Below are 23,820 nucleotides of genomic sequence, written 5' to 3' on the forward strand. Positions count from 1 at the left end.
CTAGAAAGAAAGGGGAAAAAAAGGGAAGAGGAGCTTAGAAAAATGTCTTAAATCAGTTGCTATAGCTGCATCTCTGCCAAGGTTTCCACTGGAAAATTTAGCAGTCACGTTATAATTTTAGCCAGTACCGTTACTTGGCCTTATTCAAAATAATTCACTTCTCACACAACGAGTTTACCTTAAAGGAAAGTTATTTTGTCTTGCACATTAAAAATGGTGTATTTGCACATACGTGCAATCATTACAAATATCCAAAGCCACAAAAAGCCTAAGGACAGATAAATTTATTTTTTTGTAAGAGAGAGAAAAATCCAGTGAATTCCACTTGCTCTGAGAATGAATAAAGGTATTTTAATACTTCTGGGGTTCTGGTGAATACAAATAGCTCAAAAATGAGATGCTTGCCTGAGATTTACATCAAGATAGAGAAGGGAAAAGGTTCCATCTGTAGTTTCTGATACAAAGACATTTTGCACACAATATCTGTAAATCCATTAGGAGAAGAAAATTGATACACATTTCGTATAAGATGAAGCTAGAGTCAGGAGAATGAAAGCTCAAGAAAATGGCTTCTTTGTGTAGCTCCATAATTCATTGTTTGATTGGACTTTCTGGATATTAAATTCGAGCGGTTCTTTGGCCTGTGGATATAAGAATTGTTGACTGTGTGGGAAATGGTGAGAGTGATGAAATTTTAGCGCTTTGCTTTACAAAGGAAATAACCCACATCTCATCCATCTTTCCATCGATGATGGTAAATATGCAAAGTAGTGTTTCTATTAAAGCAATTTTTCTGATTCAGTTTAATGGCAGTTACTGAAGTACTGACACGCACAATATGATTACTGGGCCAATCGGCAATCTTTCCGGAGAAGCCGGGAATGGCAGCGCTCCAGAGATGATTTATTATTTTCCTTACTTTGCAAACTCCTCTTAGCGTGCAGGAAGGAGGGTGAATGAAGGTTACTATCAGCTCGAGTTCAATACTTTGCATTGGAGAAATAACTGCAGAGATCTCTGTTCACACGGTAGCTGGCAGCATTTTCAAGAAACGTGGTCAGTATTCAGTAAGTTCATGCTAGTCCAGCTGTCAACAGTTTGGCAGCAAGTATTCCACATGCTATTTCACTACTTAAATTTCATCCCCTTTCTTGTCCGTGATTGAATACCAACAAAAAAGGAAGCCCAAGGAATAAGCGAAACGAAGAATGATGTTTCCTTCGGAAGGGTTGATCAGGTTTCAGTTCTCCCGCGCTCTCTCTGACCCACATTTTGCAGAACCACCAAGGGTACCAGCTTGAACCAAGACGAACCAAAATAGACCCCTACCCCCAAATCCCTGCTCTCTAAGAACTCAGCTAATAAAAACTGTAAGAAATTTCAGGTCTTGCTCCAGATCAGGCTGTTGACATAACCAGGACAGCACATCTGTTTTATTGACTTCCTAGCGTTAACCTGGTTCCTTAAATGAATTCTATAGATAGGACCGTGTTGTCCAAGTGCACTGATGCGTATCTGTCAAACTCATTGACCAGTGCAGCCGAATCTGAAAGAGGGATAGCGATCTCGAAACCATTATGTTCTTGCAAATTGTAAGGGAGACAGTCAGACAGAAGACAGATTCTCCTAGGACCACCCCGAGGGTGGTGAGCTGTGGGAGCTCAGCCCCTGTTAGGCAACAGAAAATCACACAGCACAGCCCTAAGCTCAAACCAGAACAAAACCCATCCACGACCTCTGTTCCTTGGTCCGCGGTCCTGCTGGTTTCTTGACACAAAGGGCCCAAAGATCTCGGCGCCGATTCCCTCCAGGACGCACTGCAGGTTTTTCACCCTTCTGTGCTGCCGGGCTGCTCCCAGCTGTGGCGGGGACGGGGGTGCTGCCACCGCCTGCTCTGGGGGCCGGGGCACGGCAGGGAGCCCGGCGGCGGAGCTCTGCGGGGCCCTCGGGAGCCTCTCCGTGCCCGGGATGGCGCGGGCAGATGTGGCACTTACATTTTCACCACTACAATTTGCTGCCTACGCTGCGGGTCGCAGACACTGCCCGAGAGTCTGAAACATACTGCTGTTGTCAGGTGAAATGAAAACAGCTATAAAAAGCTTAGAAAAACATCGCTCTGGGCAAAAATGGTGTGGGGTTTAGTAGTGTGAGAGGTCTCGTACCGCAGCCGTGTGCGTGATGCACGCTGACGGGCAGAGGAACAGGAGGCTGCCCCATCCACAACCAAATGCTATTTAAAGGTAAATAAAACCAACACGCTGGTAACAAGGTAACAAAATTTATGATAATTAAACTGTCTCTACCTAGATGTAAAACCGAAGACTATTTCATATCAAGTCAGCCACAACCAAGACAGGGGCAGGAGTGCTAACGATGGGAACCAGCGCTGTGCTCCTCCGCAGCTTTCGGCAGCGCTTGCATTTCTGAGGTGGAGGGTCCTGGGGGTCAAAACCTCCTGCAGAACACAGAGAGGGTGCTGGCAAAGCTAATATTTATTGTATTGGTGTGCTAGGCAAGGGCAAGAGAGAAGACGGGTAGCTGTTGGCCTCTTGAGAAAAATGTTTCTGCATGAATTGGATGGCTGATTTTGAATTAATTTTGAATAGTTGTTTCAGTAATTCAGATTGATTGAAGATGCACCCAAGAATAATGCTTTCATTATAAAATCTCCTGAGCAAAATTTAAATCATGCTAAATTAAAAACAGCCTCTGTTAAACCAGGGCTGATGAGCACAGCAGAGGGATCAGAGATGCAGGGTCAGTATAATTTAATTCCTTTGCTTTGTTTCCCATTCCAGAAAAACTGTTGTACCTATCTCCTTGGGTTGTTAACTACCGAAGGAGCTTGCAAGTCGTCCTGGATTTCTCAAAACTGATTTGCATAGTAACCCCATCAAAAGCAGCACTTACTCTATTTTCTGCAGTGCTTCACCTTCAAGAAGAAATGCATTTTTATTGCTTTTCATTTATGGGTCAATCTGGAAAGTCAATTGTATCCTAAAGATACTTAGGAATCTGGAATAACAGCAGCTGACGTACAGTACAGTAGGAGAGTTAATGGTTTCCTAATGCTAGCCTTGTTTGTTTGTTGTAAGTAAACTTTCCCTTTTATATAAATTGAGCTAATTTTTTATGTCTTAATAACATGGGAAAAGTTATCCTGCATGTTCCAAATCACTTTTATAAAGCACTCTGTCACAAACAATGGTGAAATTCTAGTGTCAGGGAAATGTTCATTTACCTGGATTTAAATGTTTCGGTGTTCAAAACAAAAAATACATACATATGTGTATAGATTTGAGTTAAGAACCATTGCGCTTTATAATTCCTTGTTTTACATGCTGGCTGAATTTTTAAAGGCAAATGGCAGAAAATATTTAAGATATTTATAAAAGCTCTGAGCATTGCTGAAATGCAAGCAGTGGACTGACAACCACTAACTAGGCAAAGGCTGATGTATCAAGAAGCACCTTAGAGACTTTGGCTGCATTTTTGGCAATGTCCGTGTAATAGGAATTGCCAGGACTCTCATTAGTAACGAGATCCTTCCAAACATATTGAAATGACTTCTGAAGGGAGATGTATATAAAATATTGTATGAAAATGCCAATTTGTCAAAACTGAAAGGTTTTGTGGGGAAATGAAGGGGGCCAGGGCATGTTAACCACCCACACCACGTGGTGGGAGTCAGGAAGGTGGAAATGACCTGGCGCCAAACGTGTCGTTTCTAGAGTTCATGAATTTCTGTGCCATGATGCCAAGCCGTGGGTAAGAGCTGTTGCACCAGCCAAGGGCTGGTGCTGGCACCGCCGGCGCCTTGCTCCGCCGGTGCTGCCCCTGCACCCGCGCGGCTGGGACCCCACCACCGTCCTGACCAGCGAGCCCGGAAAGTGCCTCTCCGAGGGGCTCCGGCCGGGGCTCTGCGGAGCTGGTCTGGCAGGAATTAGGTTTTTATGGCACACAGTAGCAACTTCTCTTTCTAGCACAGGTTTTGGGCAAGCCAGTGGAGAGTGTTTGACTTTGGGTGCTTGGATAAGGAAGCGCTAGGTACCTGCTGAACGCGGTCGTAGGCAGATAGGTGTTGTCGGAGAGCACAGGGGCTCTTCGGGTCTGCTATTATTGAGGTTTCTGAGTTTCTTGTAAGTCTGTGATATGACACTAAACTTAGCTGGTAGACTATTTGCTAGAGACACCTATTTTAATTAAAATCCTGCAGCAAAAATCCCAAATCAGTAATACTAGAAGTTTAAGCTTTAAAGCTTAGACAGCATTTTATAGGTCCCTTTCCAATGAACTCTTACAAAGCCGAGTTTAAATGTATAATTTTTTAAATTCCTGTCAACTCATTAAGGGTACTCATTCATCTACAATTTTTGTGATCACAACAGCTTGAGAACACTTTAAAGTCCTCAGGAGCACTCTGGTTTGTCTATCCATGCGTTCGGAAAGGAAGGGAAAGAGAACAAGACCAAGTCACTGCACTGATAGGAATAGAGACTTAATGGCACTACAGCACATTCTGCATGTATTTCACAAAGCAGGTTTGTTCCAAAGCAACACTGAACATCGCCTTGACCCCGACTTTCCTGTCACAAAGATATAACAACATACTTGTGAACGTGCATAAGCGTGCGTAGATAGAAAGATAGGTGCAATCATTATTAAACAGAAACTAGACAATAGAACCGTATTTGCCTGCATTTCCCCCTTGTGGAGAGGACGCATGAACAAGCCGCCCAGGACAGGTGTCCCTCTGAAGCTGCTCAGATACGATGGTGGGAACCGACCATGGTGGACCAGTCAGAATATGGAAAGCTGAACCACAGGGTGGGGGAGTGCTGGGATCTAAAGCCCAGCTTCGATTTCTCAGCAAGCACTGACTTCTTTTCCAGGGTAAGGACCTTAGCTTTTGCCACACAAACTTGCAAAACTTTGCTTAGATGTTAAAAAGGGAGGAAGAAGAGATCTTTCGGTGACTATGACAAACATGTTCTACATTTTCACTTAATGAAGAAATTCAGACTTGCAGTTGTCATATGCTCAGATTCTGTGCCTTTCTGACAGCTGAATTATGATTTTAATAATTTAAAAGTGCTACTGTGAGCCTGTTCATGTATAATAGGCACAGAGAAGTGTTTAAAATCAAAAGCAGTTTAGAGAAAAAGTGGTCACCATATTACAAGAATGAGAATTGTCTACATCTGAATATTAAACTGTGTGAACTCTCCAGTGGGAAAATTCTTTGCAAAGTAACTATAAACTTAGTATATTGCTCTGATGTGTGGAATTAAGAGATTGCGTTCAATCATAACTTTGTGACTGCCTGAAGCAGCAGCCTGTGATGCCTGCTTTCTTTTACATAACCCTGTCAGGGTGAAGGCTTGGTCATTCTGCTTACAAAGGTTTTAGTTCAGAGCAACAGAAGCTCAAGTCTATAATCTCAGCAGAAACATCTGTAAGACAGAAATGAAATGTGAGGGAAAGAAGAGCCCTCCAGGCTGCGTTTCCTTTGCTTTGATATCATTATCTTTGTACCTGTCCATGGGAATGTTTGAAATTCTACTGCAACTGCTACAGCATACTCGTATTATTTCTTAAACTCACAACTAAACATAGACGAGAAGCCCGTATCCTGCTCAATTAAGTAAAAAACAGATCATGTCCTGGAGATCACTGAACATTTTCAGGGGTATAGCGGCCCACGATATCCATTTGAATTCAGCAAATCTATAATTCCTGGCATGTCAAGTGAAGAAACAAAGACTGACATCACGAAAAGAGACAACATATACATCAGCAACCTTGTGTAAAATCTATGGCTGGAATGTCTGAAAAAACCATAAGCTCTGGTTGCCAGCTCCCTTGCACTCACGTTGACTTTTCTCTGCTGCAGGAGTGCAAAACAGGACCTGCTACTCCACAGCCTTGCTCCTCCTGCACTCATTTACCATTGTGCCACGCATTTGTCAAGTGGGTGTAAGTGCTTTTTCTGTTTTATATGGCTTCCCATAAGCATAAATTGCAGAAGTTGTAAGGCAAAGAACAATCAAGCCCTTAACAGTTCCAGCCCCTTTTCAAACATGCACCCAGGAAAATGCTTAGGAGTAACTGAAGTCAAGCTCCTAGTACATGCTTGCCTGCTGCTCAGTAAAAGAAAAAGTAATACTCACCCCAGTGTTGTCATGGTTACAATAGTGTACCAAAAGGAAGCAGGAATACTGGTGAATTTGCTTGCCGAGGACCCTTTCTCTGCATAAAACATCACAGTTGCAAAGATGATGATTGCCATAGTGAGGGAAAAGAGGAGAAAGCCAAGCTCGGAGGCACAGCTCTTCAAAGTGTAGCCCAAGATTCTTAAGCCTTGGGAATGGCGAGAGAACTTGAAAATCCTGAAAACCCTAAAAACCCTTAGTGTCACAAAGGCTCCGCTGACATCCTCATTGTTGGTCATCACCAAGCCAATGTAGTACGGCATGATGGCCACCACGTCAATGATGCTCATCACACTTCTAATGAATCTGTAGCGACTTGGGGCCGCAAAGAGTCTCAACAGATACTCAACTGTGAAAATCATCACGCAAGCTGTGTCCAAGCAAAAGAAAGCCACGGCATATCTTTCCCCACATGGAAGCTCCTTGTTTCCAGGCACCGTGCCACAAGGGACAGTTTCCACGACATTAGTGATCACGGAGACAGCAATAAAGAAACCGGTGACATAGTAAAAGACTAAGGCTAAGGTGCTGGTGTGGGGGTTCTCGAAGGCTCGCCACATGGTCTGCCGGAAGCTCAGGGATGGCATGGACCCTTCTTGGTTGTTTTCTGAGTCATTGTCATCCATCAGCCGCTCCGCGTTTTCCCGCTTTCTGTCTTTGTACTCTTCATAGCAGCAGTCCCCAATGATTTCAGGGAGGATCCCATAGAAGGCAAGCTCTTCGTCATAAGCGGAGATGCACTCGTACCTGGGATAGTGCAGCTTGCCAGTTCTATAAAAATTTAAGATGCACCTAAAGACCTCAGGGTCCCGGTCAAAGAAGTACTCCTTAGTGTCTTCGTTGAAGAAGAACTCCTTCTCGGTGCTGCCCAGGAGAGTGTCCGGGTATCTCTCCAGTGTAGTCCTCCAGGTCTGGAAACGCCTGCCACTCACATTGAGAATGATCAGCTCATCCTGCCTCTTGTTTTTCTCCGTTGGAGCCAGTGGCATGGGACAGTTGGCCACTGGCATCCATCCTATGGCAGCTGCCCTGGCAAAGGGCAACCATGCTGCTACTCCTGCTGCCATGATGACCCCAGGCCTTGTTACTGGAGAAGACAGTTAGGCTGCTCCTGAGACCTGTTGGAATTCAGATCAGTTCCATCTAAAATACAGAACAAAATAAAAACACAACACACAGTCAAGTGGGGTGTCTTGCCCCATTGTGTTAAAGAGTCAGTACATACCCAAGAACTCAAAACAACTGGCCTGCCCTCATCTCCCATTTGAAGAGTGATGTTAAACAGGGCACATGATAATCAGCTCAGCGGGGTTATGGCATTTTTATAGATTGAAACTTTGAATAGCAAATGATTCCTCATTAAAAGCATTTTAAAAGTAGCATAAACACACTAATTTATATTTGCTTCCTTACAAACATGACTGATCCATAATTCCCCAGGTGTAAGCCTCATGTGCTCATCAGTTTAACTACAGCTGTCAAGAAAGAGCTGGGAACTCCAGTGGAATCAGCTTGCAGTTCACCCAATGAAATTGTGTGCCATGAAAAGCCATGACTGGACTGGGCTGGGTTTCCAGTCTTAAAAAAGTTCAGTATGCAATGAATCTTGCACTAAGAACATTTTCAGTTGAAAGAAACGGAAAATCTTCTCTGGTTTTCATTAGTTTTCTTCTACCTTTAATTAAAGACCTGGCCTCAGCAGGTTTTAACTTGTATTTACTTTCACTTCCCTAATGTTTTTCTAACTCTACCATAAAATTATCTGGAGAAAGGTGCCATTATCATATAAGATGCATTAGGGGCCCTATCAAAAGTTGATTTATCAATGGAAATTCCATTGATTCCACTGACTCAGGCCCTCAAAGCCTAATTATATCCTCTACATGGTATCCTTCTAGGCAGTTTTACTCTGAAGTTTTTTAATTCTATGAAACCTGCCATTCCAGCCAGTAAGGCTGCAGCATTATTGATTCCAACAGGCCATCAAAATACTGAATAAAAAATGATGGAATCAATCTGTGGTGAAAATGACTAAACTGCTCACAGAAATGCTCTTCCTCTTCAGGGCACATTAACATTCATCACCTTAATGTGGAGTATCTTTCTATGCAATTTTACTGTCTAAAGGACAATTGAAGTCCCTCGTGCAAGCATCTTACTGCTGCTGGAAGAGGTTTTGTAATGACGAAACACACAATAATCCATAGCGATGCTTATCCCAAGGAGACACTGTGCTTATATACATGGCACTGGAGGAAACGTCCCACAGTATTTTTCTGTAAAGGATTGTTCAATATCACTATGCACTATTTTTTCTCTCCCCCCAAAGAGGGAATTTATTGCGTTAATAGTGCCAGACTGACAGCCCCGGAGACCAGGCTCTTCCGTCTGTGCGGGGAAGAGGCAGAGCGCAGCCCCGCAAACTTTCTCTGCACTACTTTGAAAATATGCCCCGGTCTTTAGCTGAAAGGCAATGTCCAGGGACTCGGTGGGCTCAGACAGTGGAGCTGCTGATTTCTTTTAGCAGCAGTGGTGGATCTTTTAACTTTTATGAAATACTGCGTTACGAACAGGACTGCAAAACAGGAGGCGGCAAGATGAGACCCATTTCATTCATTAATCACCAAATATATGCAGGCAAATAACCCAGAGACCAAGATCGTGCATCCTGTTCCGGTTTTCCCTGCTGGTAAACTGTCTTCTCTGCTTTTTAATTTCAATTAGCGACACCACCACTGTCATTCTACCAGGACTGATTGGCGATGTACGGTGACCTGACCAGCCACAGTACACTGGATCCTCAGGGGAACCTCGTTAGAATTCTCTTCTGTACTTTTATAACTTTGGTTGTAAATTCCAGGTTACCTACATTAGCTACTGAGGCACTATAAATACTTCACATATAATTGTTCTAAAAAACCGCTGGTAACTCGTAAGTGACTTACACATTTTCAAATCAATTTTTAAAGATAAAATGGGTCCTTCCACGCTGGCAGTATATGTGGGGAAGCTATAAATATCTCAGCTATGAAATGGACAGGAGATTGAAGCAAAAGAGAAAGAGAGGGGTATTCTTCTGTGGAAGTTTAGTTCTCATTTCTCTGTGACAGAGATGCAGCTGGTTAAGAAAACTTAGAGCACACAGCTTAATTTTCAAAGTTACATTAAATCTGTCCCATTTGATCCTCAAAATATGCAAAAAGAGAGTCTTTTTCAGCTGTAAATTGTCTGTCTGCGGGGAAGGACTGAGAGGGAGAAGAGGTTTTGCTTTTTCTTGTCCATGAGTCCTTGGAACTCTACCCCGCCCCAAAATAAGAGACAGAAAATGGAGAGAGAGGTAGGACTGGGTTTGTACTTCAGAGCTGCACAAACTAAGCTGAGTAAAAGAAATATGAACTAACGAGTTTATCTGCCAAATATGGAAAGAATCCTCCTTTTCTGCACGCCTGGGTTTTGGTAACTGCTAACCAGTCTTCTTAGGCTGGAAAGCAATTGGCTGGGCTCAAAATATACTGTACAGTTGACAGTCTCTTCAGCTTGCACAGCAAACAGACACACTTTAATTCTAACAAGCATCTAGTTAGCTATACACATATTTCTAATTTTAATTACCGTAATTTCTGCATGTAATTTGAAAGGAACTAGTTAACAAAAGATCGGTACCCTGCTGCTGATGTTTAGAAGACCTGGTACATGAAATAAAATAATTTGTCTCCTTCTGACTTAAAAAACTCAGGACCTATAGGGAAAAGAATCTCTTTTCTTTAGATAATTATGAGATCAGTGAAATGGTGCAAGGAAATTTGATAGAAAAGCCTATAGCATGAGCCCCCTGTCCCCCTCCCCCATCCGAGTCCTCCTGACCACCATCCGAGTCCCTCCCTGACCACCGCTGGCTACCGCGGGTCGTCTGCGCCGCAGCCGCTTCGTGGGCACCGTGGTTTCGTCCCAGTTTCAAACAAAAACCTGACAGGCACGGCTAGGTCAGTAAAGCTCTGGAGGAAAACTTTAGAGAACACAGTTATTTCTATTCACCTAAAGTTATTTCTATTCACTATTCTATTCGAGAAATAAACGATGGATTCTTACCACATTAGCTCCCACCGGCAATGCCATACCTAAGAAATGTCTCTTCGTAGTCTCATGAAAACAAAAATCTCATAGTGTTTCCCTTTCTGGAAGCAGACAGGGATGATTTAAAATACGGCTGATAAACATACTGTCAGTTCTTGATGAGACACTAATGGGAGCAAAGAGCCTTGAGATCGTTCATTCTCTCCTTTCCTGTCCTTGTTGGGTCAGGCTCAGACAAAATATGTCAGCCAAAGCTTCGATATCCTCCGTCAGTCACATATTCCTTCCCCTTCGCAATCACATCAGATAATAAAACTTTCTGCAAAACATTCACTCCCTCAGTCCATTGGAGAGATTTGGGAGCAAAAGCAACAGGCTTAGGATAAATGCATGCAAACTTCTCCCCTCCCTCCCAGTCAGCCCAGAGAGCCCCATCTTGCCGGCTCGCAGCGATGCCTTACCTGGCAAGGAAAGACACTCCCAGTGCCCAAAAGTAGGGCTCAATCTGGGGAACGGGAAGGAAGGGGGAGCAGTCACTCCTCAGGATAAAAGGTGAACTGTGCTGCCTGCCTCTTGACTCCCTCTCTAAATGCAGTCAGAAGCAATCAGTAAATGTGATCATCATTGTGAAAGTATATATAGAGAGATGACTAAACAGCTTCTCCCTCATTACTGCCGAGACAGAGTCTCTCCCTGCCTCTCTCGCCTGAGCTTGCTTCGTTTTGCCCCCTCCCCTTCCAGCACCGCTCGGAGCTTTGCTCTCGCTGCCTAACCGAGCTCAAAACGGCACCCGGGTCCCGGAGAGCCCACTCGCCGGGGCACAGCAGGGAGATGGACCCAGCTGGTCCCAGGGAGGCAGGCTGTGAAGCGAGACTGAAGAAACGCGGTGTGAGCTAGCAGAGACACCAGCAAATGGAGTCATTAAATACACACCAGAGCCTACCCTGCATGCTAATGTGCCAGCAGTGGCAAGGGGGTGGATGAAGGGGGGAAAAGTATGGGACGAACTTCACTGGTCTCTCCCGGAGCTCCCTCTGTGTCCCTGACTCTCGGGCAGGCAGGGACTGTGCAGGAGAGGTCCCTTCTCCTGAACGAGAAAATGAGCTATTCCTCCAGCATCACAAACCTACAACCAACACCTTAGCCAGGGCAGGAGGCTACATTCAGGAATAAAAATAAATAATTCAGACTTAAACGGATCTTCCCCTCTCTCCTCCTCCCCTCTTCCTTCCCTCCATCTCTCCCTTTGCCCCCTCGTCCTGCTGTTCTCGCTTGCCCTGCTCCTTGGCAGCTCTTACCGGTCCTGTCTCCACACCACCTCAGCATCCCTCTTTCATCCGTGGTCAGAAGTTGGAGTCCACACGCTCAGAGACCTGGCATCCTTGCTCGTTTATCTGTTTGCCGGTGAATCCCCATTAAATAAATAACTATAAGCCCAAATCAGAGCAAACCAGTCATGCCCTGCTCTGCCGGGCAGCTCCCGGCAATGACTGATGCGCCGCAGCGATAGTTAGTGACTTCCATAAAGTAAGACAAATACATACATGAAATAGAGGAGCTCAGCTGCCTCGCCATCGCCTCGCGTCCTTCCACAGCTCGGTATTACACTTTAATCTATCGCCGGGAGTTCAGGGGCTGGAGCGGTCTGTGCGGCCGCCAGATGGGAAGCAGGGAGGGAAGGGAGGGACGGAGAGCGGGAGAGGCGAGGAGCGGGGGCGGGAGGGAGCCGGGGCACCGCTCCTGCCCCTCGCCCCCCGGCGCTGCCGCCGCGCCTCCTCCCCGCCCGCAGCTGAGCCCCCCCGGGGCCGGCGTCCCCCCCCCCCGGCCCGGGGCTCCCCGCCCTCCCGGCGGACCCCCTCACCTCCGCCCGCCCGGCGCTCCCGGCCGCGGCCGCCCGCCCAGCGCCTCCGCTGCCATGCGGCTGCCGGCAGCGCGGAGCGGCGCGGGGGCGGGCGCGGGGCTGCGCGGGGCGGCGCGGAGTGCGCGGGCGCGGGGCGGCGGAGCGCGGCGATCAGCACCGCCGCGGCGGACAGCTCCGCGGGAGGGGCGGGCGCGGGGGGGCGGCAGCGGGGCTCCGCGCCGAGCCGGGGGCCGGGGCGAGCGGGGCTCCCCCCGCACACGGCCGCCCCCCGCTCCCCGCCGCCTGCAGGGGTCACCCGGAGCGAGCGCGGCCGGGCGGGCCCCGCTCCCGGGGCGCGGCAGCGGCGGGGCCCGCGGGGTGCGCTGGGCGGGGTGCGGCAGCCCGGTGCGGGGTGGCTGCAAGGCGAAGGCCGGCCGGTGCGCCTCCGGAGGTGTCACTTCTGGCGAGAGAAAAGGAGGGGGGGTCTGGGGTGCCTCTGGGGTTTTAGAATAGGGGAAGCGGACTCGGCACAGCCGTCACTAACCAGCGTCCGCTTTCCAGGCGATTTTCTGTGCCTGTATTGCAACATGCCTTTCTTCTGAGAGCTCTTAAACCAAGGCCTTATTTAAAAAAAAAAAAAAATTAGGGAAAAAAACCCCAAATCCTCAAACATTTCAGCACTCAGATTGTCTGGTTTGGAAAATCTAATACCAGAACCCTGATCAGTCCAGTTCAGTGTCTCAACATTGTCTAAACATTGACAATTCAATGCAATTACTAAAAAATACTAATTTCTGAATGTCAGGTCCTGGGTAATCCTGCCCCAAAACAATATGCCCCAGTAATATTTGTAAGCTGCATCACAATGTCTGCAGACTAGTTAATGTGGTTATGCAAATGCAGCGTATCATAATCTTTAGAATATGGATACTAATAGCTGTATGCTGGACGTACGAATGGTTGTGTGCAAAGTGAATCCTAAAACTTCCATGAGAAACTTTCAATGGCTGTAGGAATTTAAGCAAATTAAGGCATCCAGAATCCATCTTTATTAGATATCTTCAGAACTGCTTTTCTCTTTAAAATACTTCCTATATCTCCACTTGCTCTTTTCCTCTTGCAGATGCTCAGAAGAAAGCAAACCCAGAAATGGCATTTGGCTTTCACTGGTATAAGAGATTTTTCTGTGATTTACAATGTCATCACTTCAGAAAACTTACTGACTCTCTTCTCTCACTCTGGCCTTGCTCTTTGCTGGCTCTGGCCTGGCTGTGATTCTGAATTGCTTTTCCCCCATGACTCGGCCCCCTTTTAACTTCCGATCTCTATTAAAAAGCTAATTTGGGAACTCTTTTTCAATGCTCTCAATTTTGTATTTTTAAATAGAGTATGAAAGTCAAAAGCAAGCTAGCTACAGATAGTCTGATGTGAAAATATTCCTTCTTCTCTCTTTCTTTTTCTTTTTCTTTTTCTTTCTTTCTCTTTTTCTCTCTTCAACTCTCTCTGCCTTTCTTTCGTTCTCTTTTGTTCTTTCTGCCTTTCCCTTTGTCTTTCTAGGAATATCTCCTTAGGTTCTACTGCACCAATTATAGGTTTTATTAAAACTATTTCTCGTTCTATTACTGAAAAGTAGAACCTGCCAGTGTTAAAACAAGCCATATATGCAGAGAAACAACTGGAATAAACTATGCATGGGTAAATCTCAATATTAAATATAGTTCACTTGATTTTTTTGCTCTGCCATTTTCTTCTGTATTTATATCCTATGCCTCTACAGTGTATTTTATTTATTGTGTTTGTTCTTTACACTGGGCGCTATCCTGCATTAATTCTGCATCTAACTATCCCATTGACTTCGTGGCCATGCTGTATAAGCATTCTGTAATGACAGTTGCAGTAATAAAGCTAGCTTGGTTGCTTGAAATTACAGCTTGCCATAACATTGTAGCTTTGTAGTCTGATTATGTCCTATAGGTTGTGCCAACAGTTTCCTTGCTTTGGATCCAAGCTTGTGAAAATGCCTGCATAGATTAAAGAAAGATCATTAATATGATTATGCGAAAGAGTCAGTCTTTGTAACCTTAAAATTACGTATGTGGTCTAGTGATTGAAACAGCCTGGAAAACACAGCTGCCTAAATATATCTCTGCTTCTTTCGAAAACTCTCTCAGACCTTGGCTAAGTCTCTTAAGCTCTGTGTTCCTAGTTTCCATCTAAAGAAGGAGTGTAATAATATTTACTGACAAAAAGTGTATTGTCAGAATGTATAAATATTTATAAATGGCAATATGATTCCTGAAGGAAATAAGTTGTATAAAAGTATAAAGAATGATCTAGTTATATGTTTGTCGGTCTGTCTACCCATCATTCTGGCATAGTAAAGCAAACTGATACGGCATTTCTCCAAAACTTCATCCATCCGTCTCTCCAACTATCCACCCTCCAAGATTTCTCTCAGGCTTCTTATCATGGTACACAAATGCACAGAACAGGTAGTCCTAAAAATGAATAAATGAAGGAAGGCACAAGGCACTTTCTGTCTCTCCTATAAATACAATAAAAAATATCTACCACTTCCTTGAAGTAAGATGCCTTCATGCCACAGGCATGGCAAAATAAGGAGTTCAAGTATCTTGCTCACTCGTATGTCTATGTCATGTATGTATTTTATCACTGGAAAATGCAGAAAACAGTTCTGCTTTAGGTTTTTTGCAGAACCAGTATCTGAAACATTTTATAGAGATTTGTAAAAAATGAAACCCCGTATTCTGTCAGCATCCCTCAGGAGTTTTTAAGGGGGTCTTGTTATCGGCTTAAAAAAATCCTGAAGGAAAAAGTGACTCATTTTCAAGCACCTTTTGAAGAATGTTCAATACAGGGAGATGCTAAGGGCTGTGGGATTTATTCTGGGTGACTGGAGATTGTATTAACTCCACGTTGGGGCACACGGCAGGATTTACAGGGGTACTGTTTGCATCCTTGTGCGGTTCTCAGACCCCTCCGTCCACCAGAGACATCGGTGTGTGATGGACAGTCCGTATCCCTGTCCCGGTCTGCAATCTTTCACCGCCGGTCGGTACTTGGAAACCAGGGGGGTTGGTTCAAGGCCATCTCCCATTCAGCGTGTTCAGTTTTTTCCCCCTCTGCGCTTGGAGATTTTCCAATCCGAAATAAAGCCTCACAGGCAGCTGCGTTCTGCCACTTCTTTCCAAAAGGGAAGAGGAAAGAGCCATGGACGGTGTCCAGCAGCTCTGCTAGCTAGCCAGGAGCTGCAAAATCTTCTGCTCAGCTGACCTTAATGAATCAAGAAAAGATCACACATGATAGTAGAGGGAAAAGACCCTTGAAGGACAGTAGTGATACTGAATCAGGGCTTTGATTTATTGTCCACTGTCCTCTGTCTCTCCCTGGCGTGTACCACGGCTTGCTCTTCCAGTCTCATTTCACACAGTGAGTAAAACAACAATGCTGGTTTGCGATGCTGGTCACTGCAACAGCTCATCAGGGATTGTGCTTAATTGGCCATATTCCATGTTATCAACATCCAAACATTTAAGTAATGAGAGTCTCGTGTTAACGTTCCTGATTACAGATGAGACTGGGAGTGTTGCACGAGGCAGGTGGGGAAGGGCAAAGTGGAAAGCAAAGCTGGAGCGAGCGGAGGACGCAGGGCTGTTCCGGAGCAGATAGAGAGATGTGTTAGCTGCAAGGAGGCAATGCTGCTAGATCAATTAGCAGAGAAGTGAATTAGTGTGCCTGGGTATTCCGTGTCTGCTTGTGAGACCACACTGCCTGTGATTTGCCTTTATTTATGCCTTGAAGAGAACGCTGCTGGAGAAGTTCAGTTTCACCATCCTGAATTTGAAGCACTTTTTCGTAGTACTGCTGTACCCTCGGAACAACAGCCCTGATGTGCCTCCTGCATGTGCTGCGTACGGTACGGTGCAGTGGTACACCCACCGAGGACAAGGGAGTTAGAACACAGCGGTGTCAATGAGGGGGAAATTGGGACAGTTGGCTTAAAGCTAGAAGCTCTGTAAAAGCATATGAATTCTTTGCTGCTTGGCTGTGCTCTTTACCGCTAATGCTTTAGTGTCTCACAGTCCAGGCAGGACTTTACACATTGTTCTTTATCCGACTGCTCTGCAGCGAGTTTCTTTTGCAATGATCTGCCTCCAGCCAGTTGGGAATTCTTGCAATTAGGAGTCAGCCAAGGCTAGAAAGCTCTGAACTGAGCAAAGCACAAGCCATCTGCACTCCTTTGGTCTCACACACCTTGGGTTAACCAGTCACCATCAAAGCAATCATCATTATCTCCTGGAAGTTGAGAGACCAATTAAAGAAAAGCAAAAAAAAATCCCAAACCAACCCGAAACAAATTATTAATGTTAAATTATCAGGTTTGGAATGGTTACCGGAGCTAGAGTGATGCTGACGGTTTCGCTGCTAGAGTCAACAATACAATAAATTGCAATTGCAGTTTTTTGGTGGCTCACAACCAGTAAATCAGATCTGTGGAACTATACATTTACTGCAAATTTAAGGAGTTGTTCTCTCATTTTTAAGAGTGCATTTTAAATCAAGTCAACAGCCATAAAGCAATATACAGCCTGCCTAGCTATTGTCTGGGGAATGAATCCTGTACTGTCATGATTCCTTTTCATTATTATTAGATATGGGGGCAGGGAGGAGAAATCTGGGAGAGAGATTGTCCTTGTTCAGCTGACCAGTATATAGATTATATAGTTGCATCAAAAGCAACGGGGTCTTCTCCACCCAAGGCCTGCACTTTGGTTACTTGGTTTTGGGAAACTGGAGTAGAAAACAGCTGGTCCCACGTGTCCGTGTTTGACACAGATGTACATCAGAGCGTGGCAGGGGTGGCCAGTAAGAGCCAGGAGCCTTGCTTTCCTTGTTTTCTTTTTTTTTTTAAGCTCACCTGCCACCTGTAGCTGTTCACCATGTGAGGTCGTTATGTTACAGCATCAATCAGTGTGGCCTGGGCTGGGAAGGGAGATGATAAAAGGCCAAGGCTGCCAGCTCCTCCCGTGTCCGGGGAAGGAGCTTTCCCACCCTCGCGGCAGAGCTCCCTCCGGACCCAGGCAGCGAGCGCTGGGCGGCCACAGCCCAGACAGGCAGGAGGAAGAGTTAATTGGATCATGGTGCTTTTGTGGCATATTGGATTTACAGAGCTGTCCCTCGCTTCTGGCTCGTGCCGTCAGGACCCGCCGTCTGTGGCCGCCCTGTGCGCGGCACCGCGCTCGCCCGTCGCGCTGGTGGCTGTGGACCTGTGTCTGCGAGGTTAGTCCCGAATTTCAGATCTATACGAAAATGTACATACTTCTGCTGCAGCACTTGGAGAACTTTGGATGTCTTTTGAATTAGAGGCAGTAAATGTTAAAATATTTGTGGGTAAAAGAAAGTACAGGAGCTGTCAGGTCGAAGGGCCCCCAGGCGCCCCGTGGCTCTCGTGCCCTCCCGAGCGGCTGGCCGGTGGGAGCAGCCCGGGCTGTGGTGGGATGCCCATCGCTGAGGGGGTGGCTGTGCGAGGGCACAGGAGAGAGGGAGGAACCAGGGGCTCCCCGAAAGAGCCTGTAGTAAGGGCTTTGCTGCTGCTTTTTATTGATCCACTTTTTGTGTTTTCTTGCTTTGGGAGGAAATTGCTGTTTTTCTAGATGCAAACCTCATCTCCTCAGTGAATTCCCTTTTCTGGAAGGAAGCCTGTGTTTGTTTTCCATTTGGGGTTTGATGCAGCACACTCAGGGAAATAGGTGGCAGAGCCAGGATAGCAACCACAGCTAACCTCGATTAGGGTGGGGGGAAGGAGGTGCTTCCTTGCTCTGGCTCTCGGGGGTCCGGAGAGGGTGGGTGAAAGCCTCCTCCGTGCTGGCAAAGCCATGCTGGGCTCCTGCTGTGGGCTTGCTGGGTCCCTTGGCGCACGGGCAGTCCTGTCTGCTGGCGGCAGGAGCTTCTCCCCCTGCAACGTGCTTGGGCTGGGGCAGCTTCGAGGTGCACGGGTCGGGGCGAGGGCGCGTGGACCCTCCCCGCGTGCACAGCCAGAGGGTGGCACGGGCACGCGTTTGGTGTGTCGCAGCGGGCAGAGCTGAGGCTGCCATTCCTCATCCTCCTCTTCCTAAATGTGGCTCTAGAACTCTGACCCTGTGATAAGAACTTGATTTTTTTTGGGGGGTTGCCTTTCCTTCCGAAGCCTGGTGGCTTCATGCAGCACTTTGGCTGTGATCTGTACAAGGGTGAATTTCCGTTTCTATGACGATGGCATCGCTGGAGAGGTGGCTCTCTCCTCCTGATGGAACTTCTAATGAGACAGACAAAATGTTGAAAATAAAAATGAAGGGCCCTACTTCTTGTAAGCCCTTTTATTCCTGCTGCTTAATTATCACATTGAAGATAAAAATAGCTGAAAAATCACTGAAGAGGAGATGAAGGCCTTCTGCAGCAAACCTTGTCCCTTCAGAACTGGCCCCGCTTTGCCTCCGCACGCTCCGGCGCTCCTCGCACGCCAGGGTGCAGATCCAGCACAGACCCGGGGCTGTGCTACTGGTCTGCTTGCAGAGAAACGCAGTCTTAGAGGCCCTTACTGGAAACAACATCTGAGCTCCAGTGCTGCGGTAAGGCTTGCCCGGTGAGGGCTGGGTAAGGTGCACATAGCAGCAGAGAACGGGGCTGCTGCGGGTTTTGAGCTGCCTCGGTCCCTGTTTGCCTGGAGTAGACAAGGACCGAGCCTGGCAGAGTCTTGCCGAAGGCGAAATGGGTGTAAACCAGGTGAGGACTGTTACTTCTCTGTCGGTTGGTGGATTGTGGCTCTGGTCTGTGCTAGAAAGATTCGAAGGGTCTGGCGGAGGAGCCCCTCAACAGGAGGGGCTGGGGCTGCCTTGTGCGGACGGGTCTCTGGCAGGTTTGCTGTAGCGAAGGCTGTCTCACTACGAGCATGGTGAACTTGGACCTCCAGACCTCGATGTTTTTTCAGACTGTTTCCTAAGGGTTCCCAACTCACTGGCAAGGAGGGGCGGGGGGGAAAGCAAAGATGGATTCTAGCCCCAAACCTATTTATCATGCCAAACGCCTCTCTCTATGTAAGAAAATGCTAATAGGCAGAAACAAATTTACTCTTTTATCTTGGAACAGATTAAAAATAATTTTACCTGCATACAAATTCTATAACTAGAATTCAAACTTAATCTGATTTTTTTTTTTTAAATTATTGAATCCAATAAGATCATTGTTTCTGCCTTGCTATAGCAGGATGTAGTCTCTAGCTAAAGGGAAGGTTTTCTGTGTGTATGTGTGTCATTAAGGGCTAACCTGGAATTCAGATCTTAATCCTCAGTACAGACCTTTGATATAGAAAGAGGGCTTTTGTTAATGCATTAAGTTAACTCTTGCTCGGAGCAGAAGCAGTAGCTGATAGCTTGAAAGCAAATTTAGTTAGTATTTTTTGGGTAGTCCGGTGTTAAATGAAGTTCTTCACAACTGGAAAATCTCTCATCTAAGCTTCTCAAGAAGCTCAAAAGGGATATTTATGCAAACACCTCTCTGAGCAGGAGGTTCTCTTGCCCTTAGATCATGAGGGAGATCTTGCTTCTTAACAGGCTGGAAGATCAGCTTGTTAAGGGGCTTTTGGAATATTCAGGCACTTTGCCAGGACACTGCTGATCTTTGCTTGCTTGTAAGACCCTCAGTTTCTGAAAGAAAGCAGAAAGCAGACCTTGTCTTTATTTTGGTTTTCTGGTGTGTTACCAATACCATTTAGCTGAGGAGGTGTTTTTAACTTAGTCCTAGGACTCCATCCTATCTGGCAACATACTTCGTAGCCTACAGGAATGTCCCCCGAGTTGGGTGTTGGCGGTCATCTCCAGCTGGAAAACAAAGCCGGAGCGGTGCTTTCCCCGGCACCAGCTGCAAAGTAGGTTTCGCTCACTTGACTTGTCAAAGTGATAAACTGTCTGAAGATTGTGCAGAGGTTGGAAACATGATCCCACTTGCTTTGCAGTGTAAAGAGATAACAACTGTTGGGCTTTTTATGTCTACTAGGAAAACGTGTAATATCACCAAACATGCAAACTTTATTGGTGTTGAACACAATTTTACTTCTGTTACAGGCAGGGGCGAGGCGAACCGAGACACATTGGCACATCTTTTTAAATATGACTGGTTTTGCTTATAGCAAAATTCAGGGTCAAACTGATTAGTAATTCTGATTTTGTATTAGGTGACAAGCTGGCAAATAAAAAAAGAAAAATTTGATTTTTCAAAATCACTGTGCACATGTTTCTGACCAGGAAGCCTTCTAGAATGAAAATTCATGTTGTTCACCCAGGAATGAGTTACACTAACTCCTTTTTTAAATTAGATAAGATAACATTCATCGTTGTAGCTGAATGCTTAGATAATGCATTTTCTAACACTATGTGTAGTATTTCTCTGTGCAAGGAATAATGTGCAAAAAGTAGCACAGTCTAGAATGATGTAGCAGGGCATAATATAAGCCAGCTTAAATAGCAACATAGGAAATGTCTAAATGGCAAGCAATAAATCCATGTAATAGCATTCAAATAGAGTTCAATCCAAATGATGGCTTTGGTATTGATGAAACCTCACAATTTTATGCCACTTCTTATTTGGATAACTCTGAGTTTGCAGACGTTGCCCAGTTCCTCAGAACAGCCAGTTGAGAGGGAAGCAGCTCTTTATTTCTGCTGATGGCAGAAGTGGAGGCATATAAAATTCCTCTTTTTCTCAGTATTCAAAACGTTGAAGAACCTTTTCCACATTTTGTTTGTTTGTTGCAAAGATCTACCGCCTGAGCTACTACCTGCATCTGCGTGAAGAAGTTAGCTGAGGAACAGGGGTAAACTCTTCTAGGTTAGAAGTGACACAGGTCACTTCCATAGGAATATGGATCTGACAATTCCCTTATTGCCATTATAAACACCAGCAGAAAGAAAGAAAAGAGAACTTGTCAGTATTTTGCAATCTAATATATTATAGAAGCCAAATAAAACCGTACCTTATTCCCGCGGCTGTTACTGCCTGTGTAAGGAGTTGGAAGCATGCAGCACTGTGTGAAGGCACTCGGCGTGTTCAAGATCAGACCTTCAGATGTAAAGCTTAAGGAAAAGCAAGCCAAATATTCATGAAAGTGTCTGCATTTTATGTGACCTCCTTTCCACCTCAGCTTTGATCCAGGCTGCTGATCCGAAGAATAGATTCTGATTTCCATTTGATAAGGCTTACATTTTTTGGCAAAGGGAGGCTCAAAAATAATCCTTTTCTGAGCAGATAAATCATCTAAAGCGCTTAAACACGCAGACAAAGGAACTGGTAAATCTGCTAGCTGAACTCCCATGATTGCTTATTTTCAGGAGTCCCTACTGGGAAGCTGATCTCATGGGAATGGCTGGGGGCAACTTGGTCCATGGCTGTGGCGTGCAGATTAATCCCGGCTGTGCAGACACGATGCAGTGGCGGCAGGGGTGCGTCCTGGGGTCGAGCAGAGCTATGGAGGGCTGACGTGTAAATCCACAGCTCGCCCTGAGCACTCAGCCCTGCAAGGTGCTGACTCTCTGGAGCATTCTGGTGCCTGCTCAGAAATATTTAAGCACATGTTTAAAATGAAGATCTTAAAGGCCCAGCAAGTCAAGGGTCTGCTAATGTGCATAAAGGTAAACACACACTAAGTGCTTTGCTGGTCTGTAGCCAGGGGGCTGACTCTGTAGGATCCCAACCCCTATTAAAATGTGGATTTTAGACCCAGGCAATAACAAAAGTTGTCACGTGGCGTTCAGACCTGCTGCTGGATGTAGAGCTTTTCTGCTCTAGGGCTCTTCAGGCAACCGTTTGGAAACAGCTACAACCCTTCCTTCACGTAAGGACAGCAGTAAGGAGAAGAGAATGGTTATGATTATTTACTAATTAATCCAGTACAAACAGACATATGAATAGATGTTCATTTAAAATTCCTGCCGCTTCACAGAGCGAATGAGACCAGTGCCTTGCACGCCATCGAGGTGCTTTTCTTGGCTCCAGCCTGAGGGACCCTGCAGGAGAACCAGGTCTGAAAAAACAAACTCTGCTGTTAGGAAAAACAAACATTTACAATTCTAAACAACAAAATGAAATAATGAAAGAAACTGTACTTCAGGTTTTAATTAGCGCTGGGAAGATGTCAAAGCAAAGAAAACCGATGTATGTATCACTTAGCTGAGCCCCTGATAAAGACTGCTCAAGGGACTGAGCCAGGTCTGGGGTCGTACTCTTATAACGTATCTCTTTGCAAATATAAACACATATAATGTCCCTATAAATCTGAAAAGCCACTTGTGTGCAACTTGGAGAGCAGATAAATGATACAAAACGAGAAAGAACAGTGCAGCTGATAATCACTTGTGTTGCCATTGTCAACCAAAGCAGCAGCAATAACAAATATAGTGCTTTTCACCTGCCGATGGCTCAGCACGGTGCAGGGATGATCAGTGGTACCCGTGGTAGAGATGTGTAGAGGCACCAAGCACCACATTCCCTCCAAGGTTTTGAAAAATCAGAAACTGTGTAACTGAGAGCACAGAATGAGGTTAGGTTCCCGGCTTTCATTTAAATCTTGTTTCTTGCTCTCATACATATAAGAAAAAGCTTGAAAATGTGAACTGCGTTATGTTTGCTTGGTCTACGCATGGTCTGAAAGCAGAGCTGTGCCATGCCCTGCCCGTCCTACCTCTGCAAAGGGCTGCGGTGGAGAGCCCACGTCAGGAGGCGGCTGGTGCGTGTGCTCTCTGCTAAGACGTTTGGTGCACATACAAAACGGCTTTATAAGAATAGCATTTTACAGGGATGACTCATGTTACAGGATCAACTCTCTATATTGGACCACCTTCTGCTCTAACTTACTCCCATGGAAATGCAGATAATGGCATTAGCAGCTATTGCAGAGGAATATCAAAGCGGAGGAGAAGAGAATTTGGCCCGTGGACCGGTCTGTACTGCTAACAGCTAGCGCTGCTCCGTGCTGCAAAGTGAGCCATTTTCTCTGCACTGAGTTAAATTCCAGTTTTCAAAAGTGCTATAATAATAATAACAACAACAAATATTATTAATGATAATTACAGTTAGCACTTCCTGACTTTTATTCGTAGCCTCTATTCATGAACAAACGTAGGGATGGGTAATTCTCAGCTGACCTTCAGACAGAAAGATAAGATGCACAGCTAAAAAACCATTGCAAACAGGACTCGGGATGATTTCACATAATCCTGACAATACAGTGCTAGCCTTCCAAGGCAGATGATGACATTCAGTGCATGAGCTGTTGCTAAGCTTTCAAAAAACATTTATTCTTTGGCCACAAGCTACTTCTGGTCTTTGTTGTTAGCAGAGACGTTTATGTCAGAAAATGTTGTTCCTTTTAAAATTTTCTGTGATAAAAGGCACTTATTAGATGTCCAGTGTGAGCTTTAAATTAACACGAAACTGGGTCTGTGCTGGAGGAGCTGCTGTCTCCTCCATGTTACCGATCTTATTTTCAGCATGCCAGTCCTCCCGTAACGGATTATCTCCGCAGTTTGAGGCACGAAGACCAGAGTCAAATTAATTTCCTGACAAGACACACTATCGGCTCAAATCATTTCCCTCCCACTTTCTTAGCATCAATGTCTGGTCTACCGAAATGGCAGTAAACAA

The 23,820-nt window shown here is 45.6% G+C and overlaps 1 protein-coding gene across 1 annotated transcript in view; it reads right to left on the bottom strand.

The window, feature by feature from the left end:
• KCND3 (potassium voltage-gated channel subfamily D member 3) overlaps window positions 1-7,355 on the bottom strand; it is a 123,080-nt gene extending 115,725 nt beyond the window's left edge. Inside the window, exon 1 of the mRNA XM_075174392.1 lies at window positions 6,171-7,355. Coding sequence (XP_075030493.1) covers window positions 6,171-7,279 — 1,109 coding nt within the window. The 5' untranslated portion in view covers window positions 7,280-7,355. The remainder of the gene's footprint in view (window positions 1-6,170) is intronic.
• Window positions 7,356-23,820: the final 16,465 nt, after the last annotated feature.

This window comes from Calonectris borealis, chromosome 26 (assembly GCF_964195595.1).
Source record: "Calonectris borealis chromosome 26, bCalBor7.hap1.2, whole genome shotgun sequence".
Taxonomy (NCBI): domain Eukaryota; kingdom Metazoa; phylum Chordata; class Aves; order Procellariiformes; family Procellariidae; genus Calonectris; species Calonectris borealis.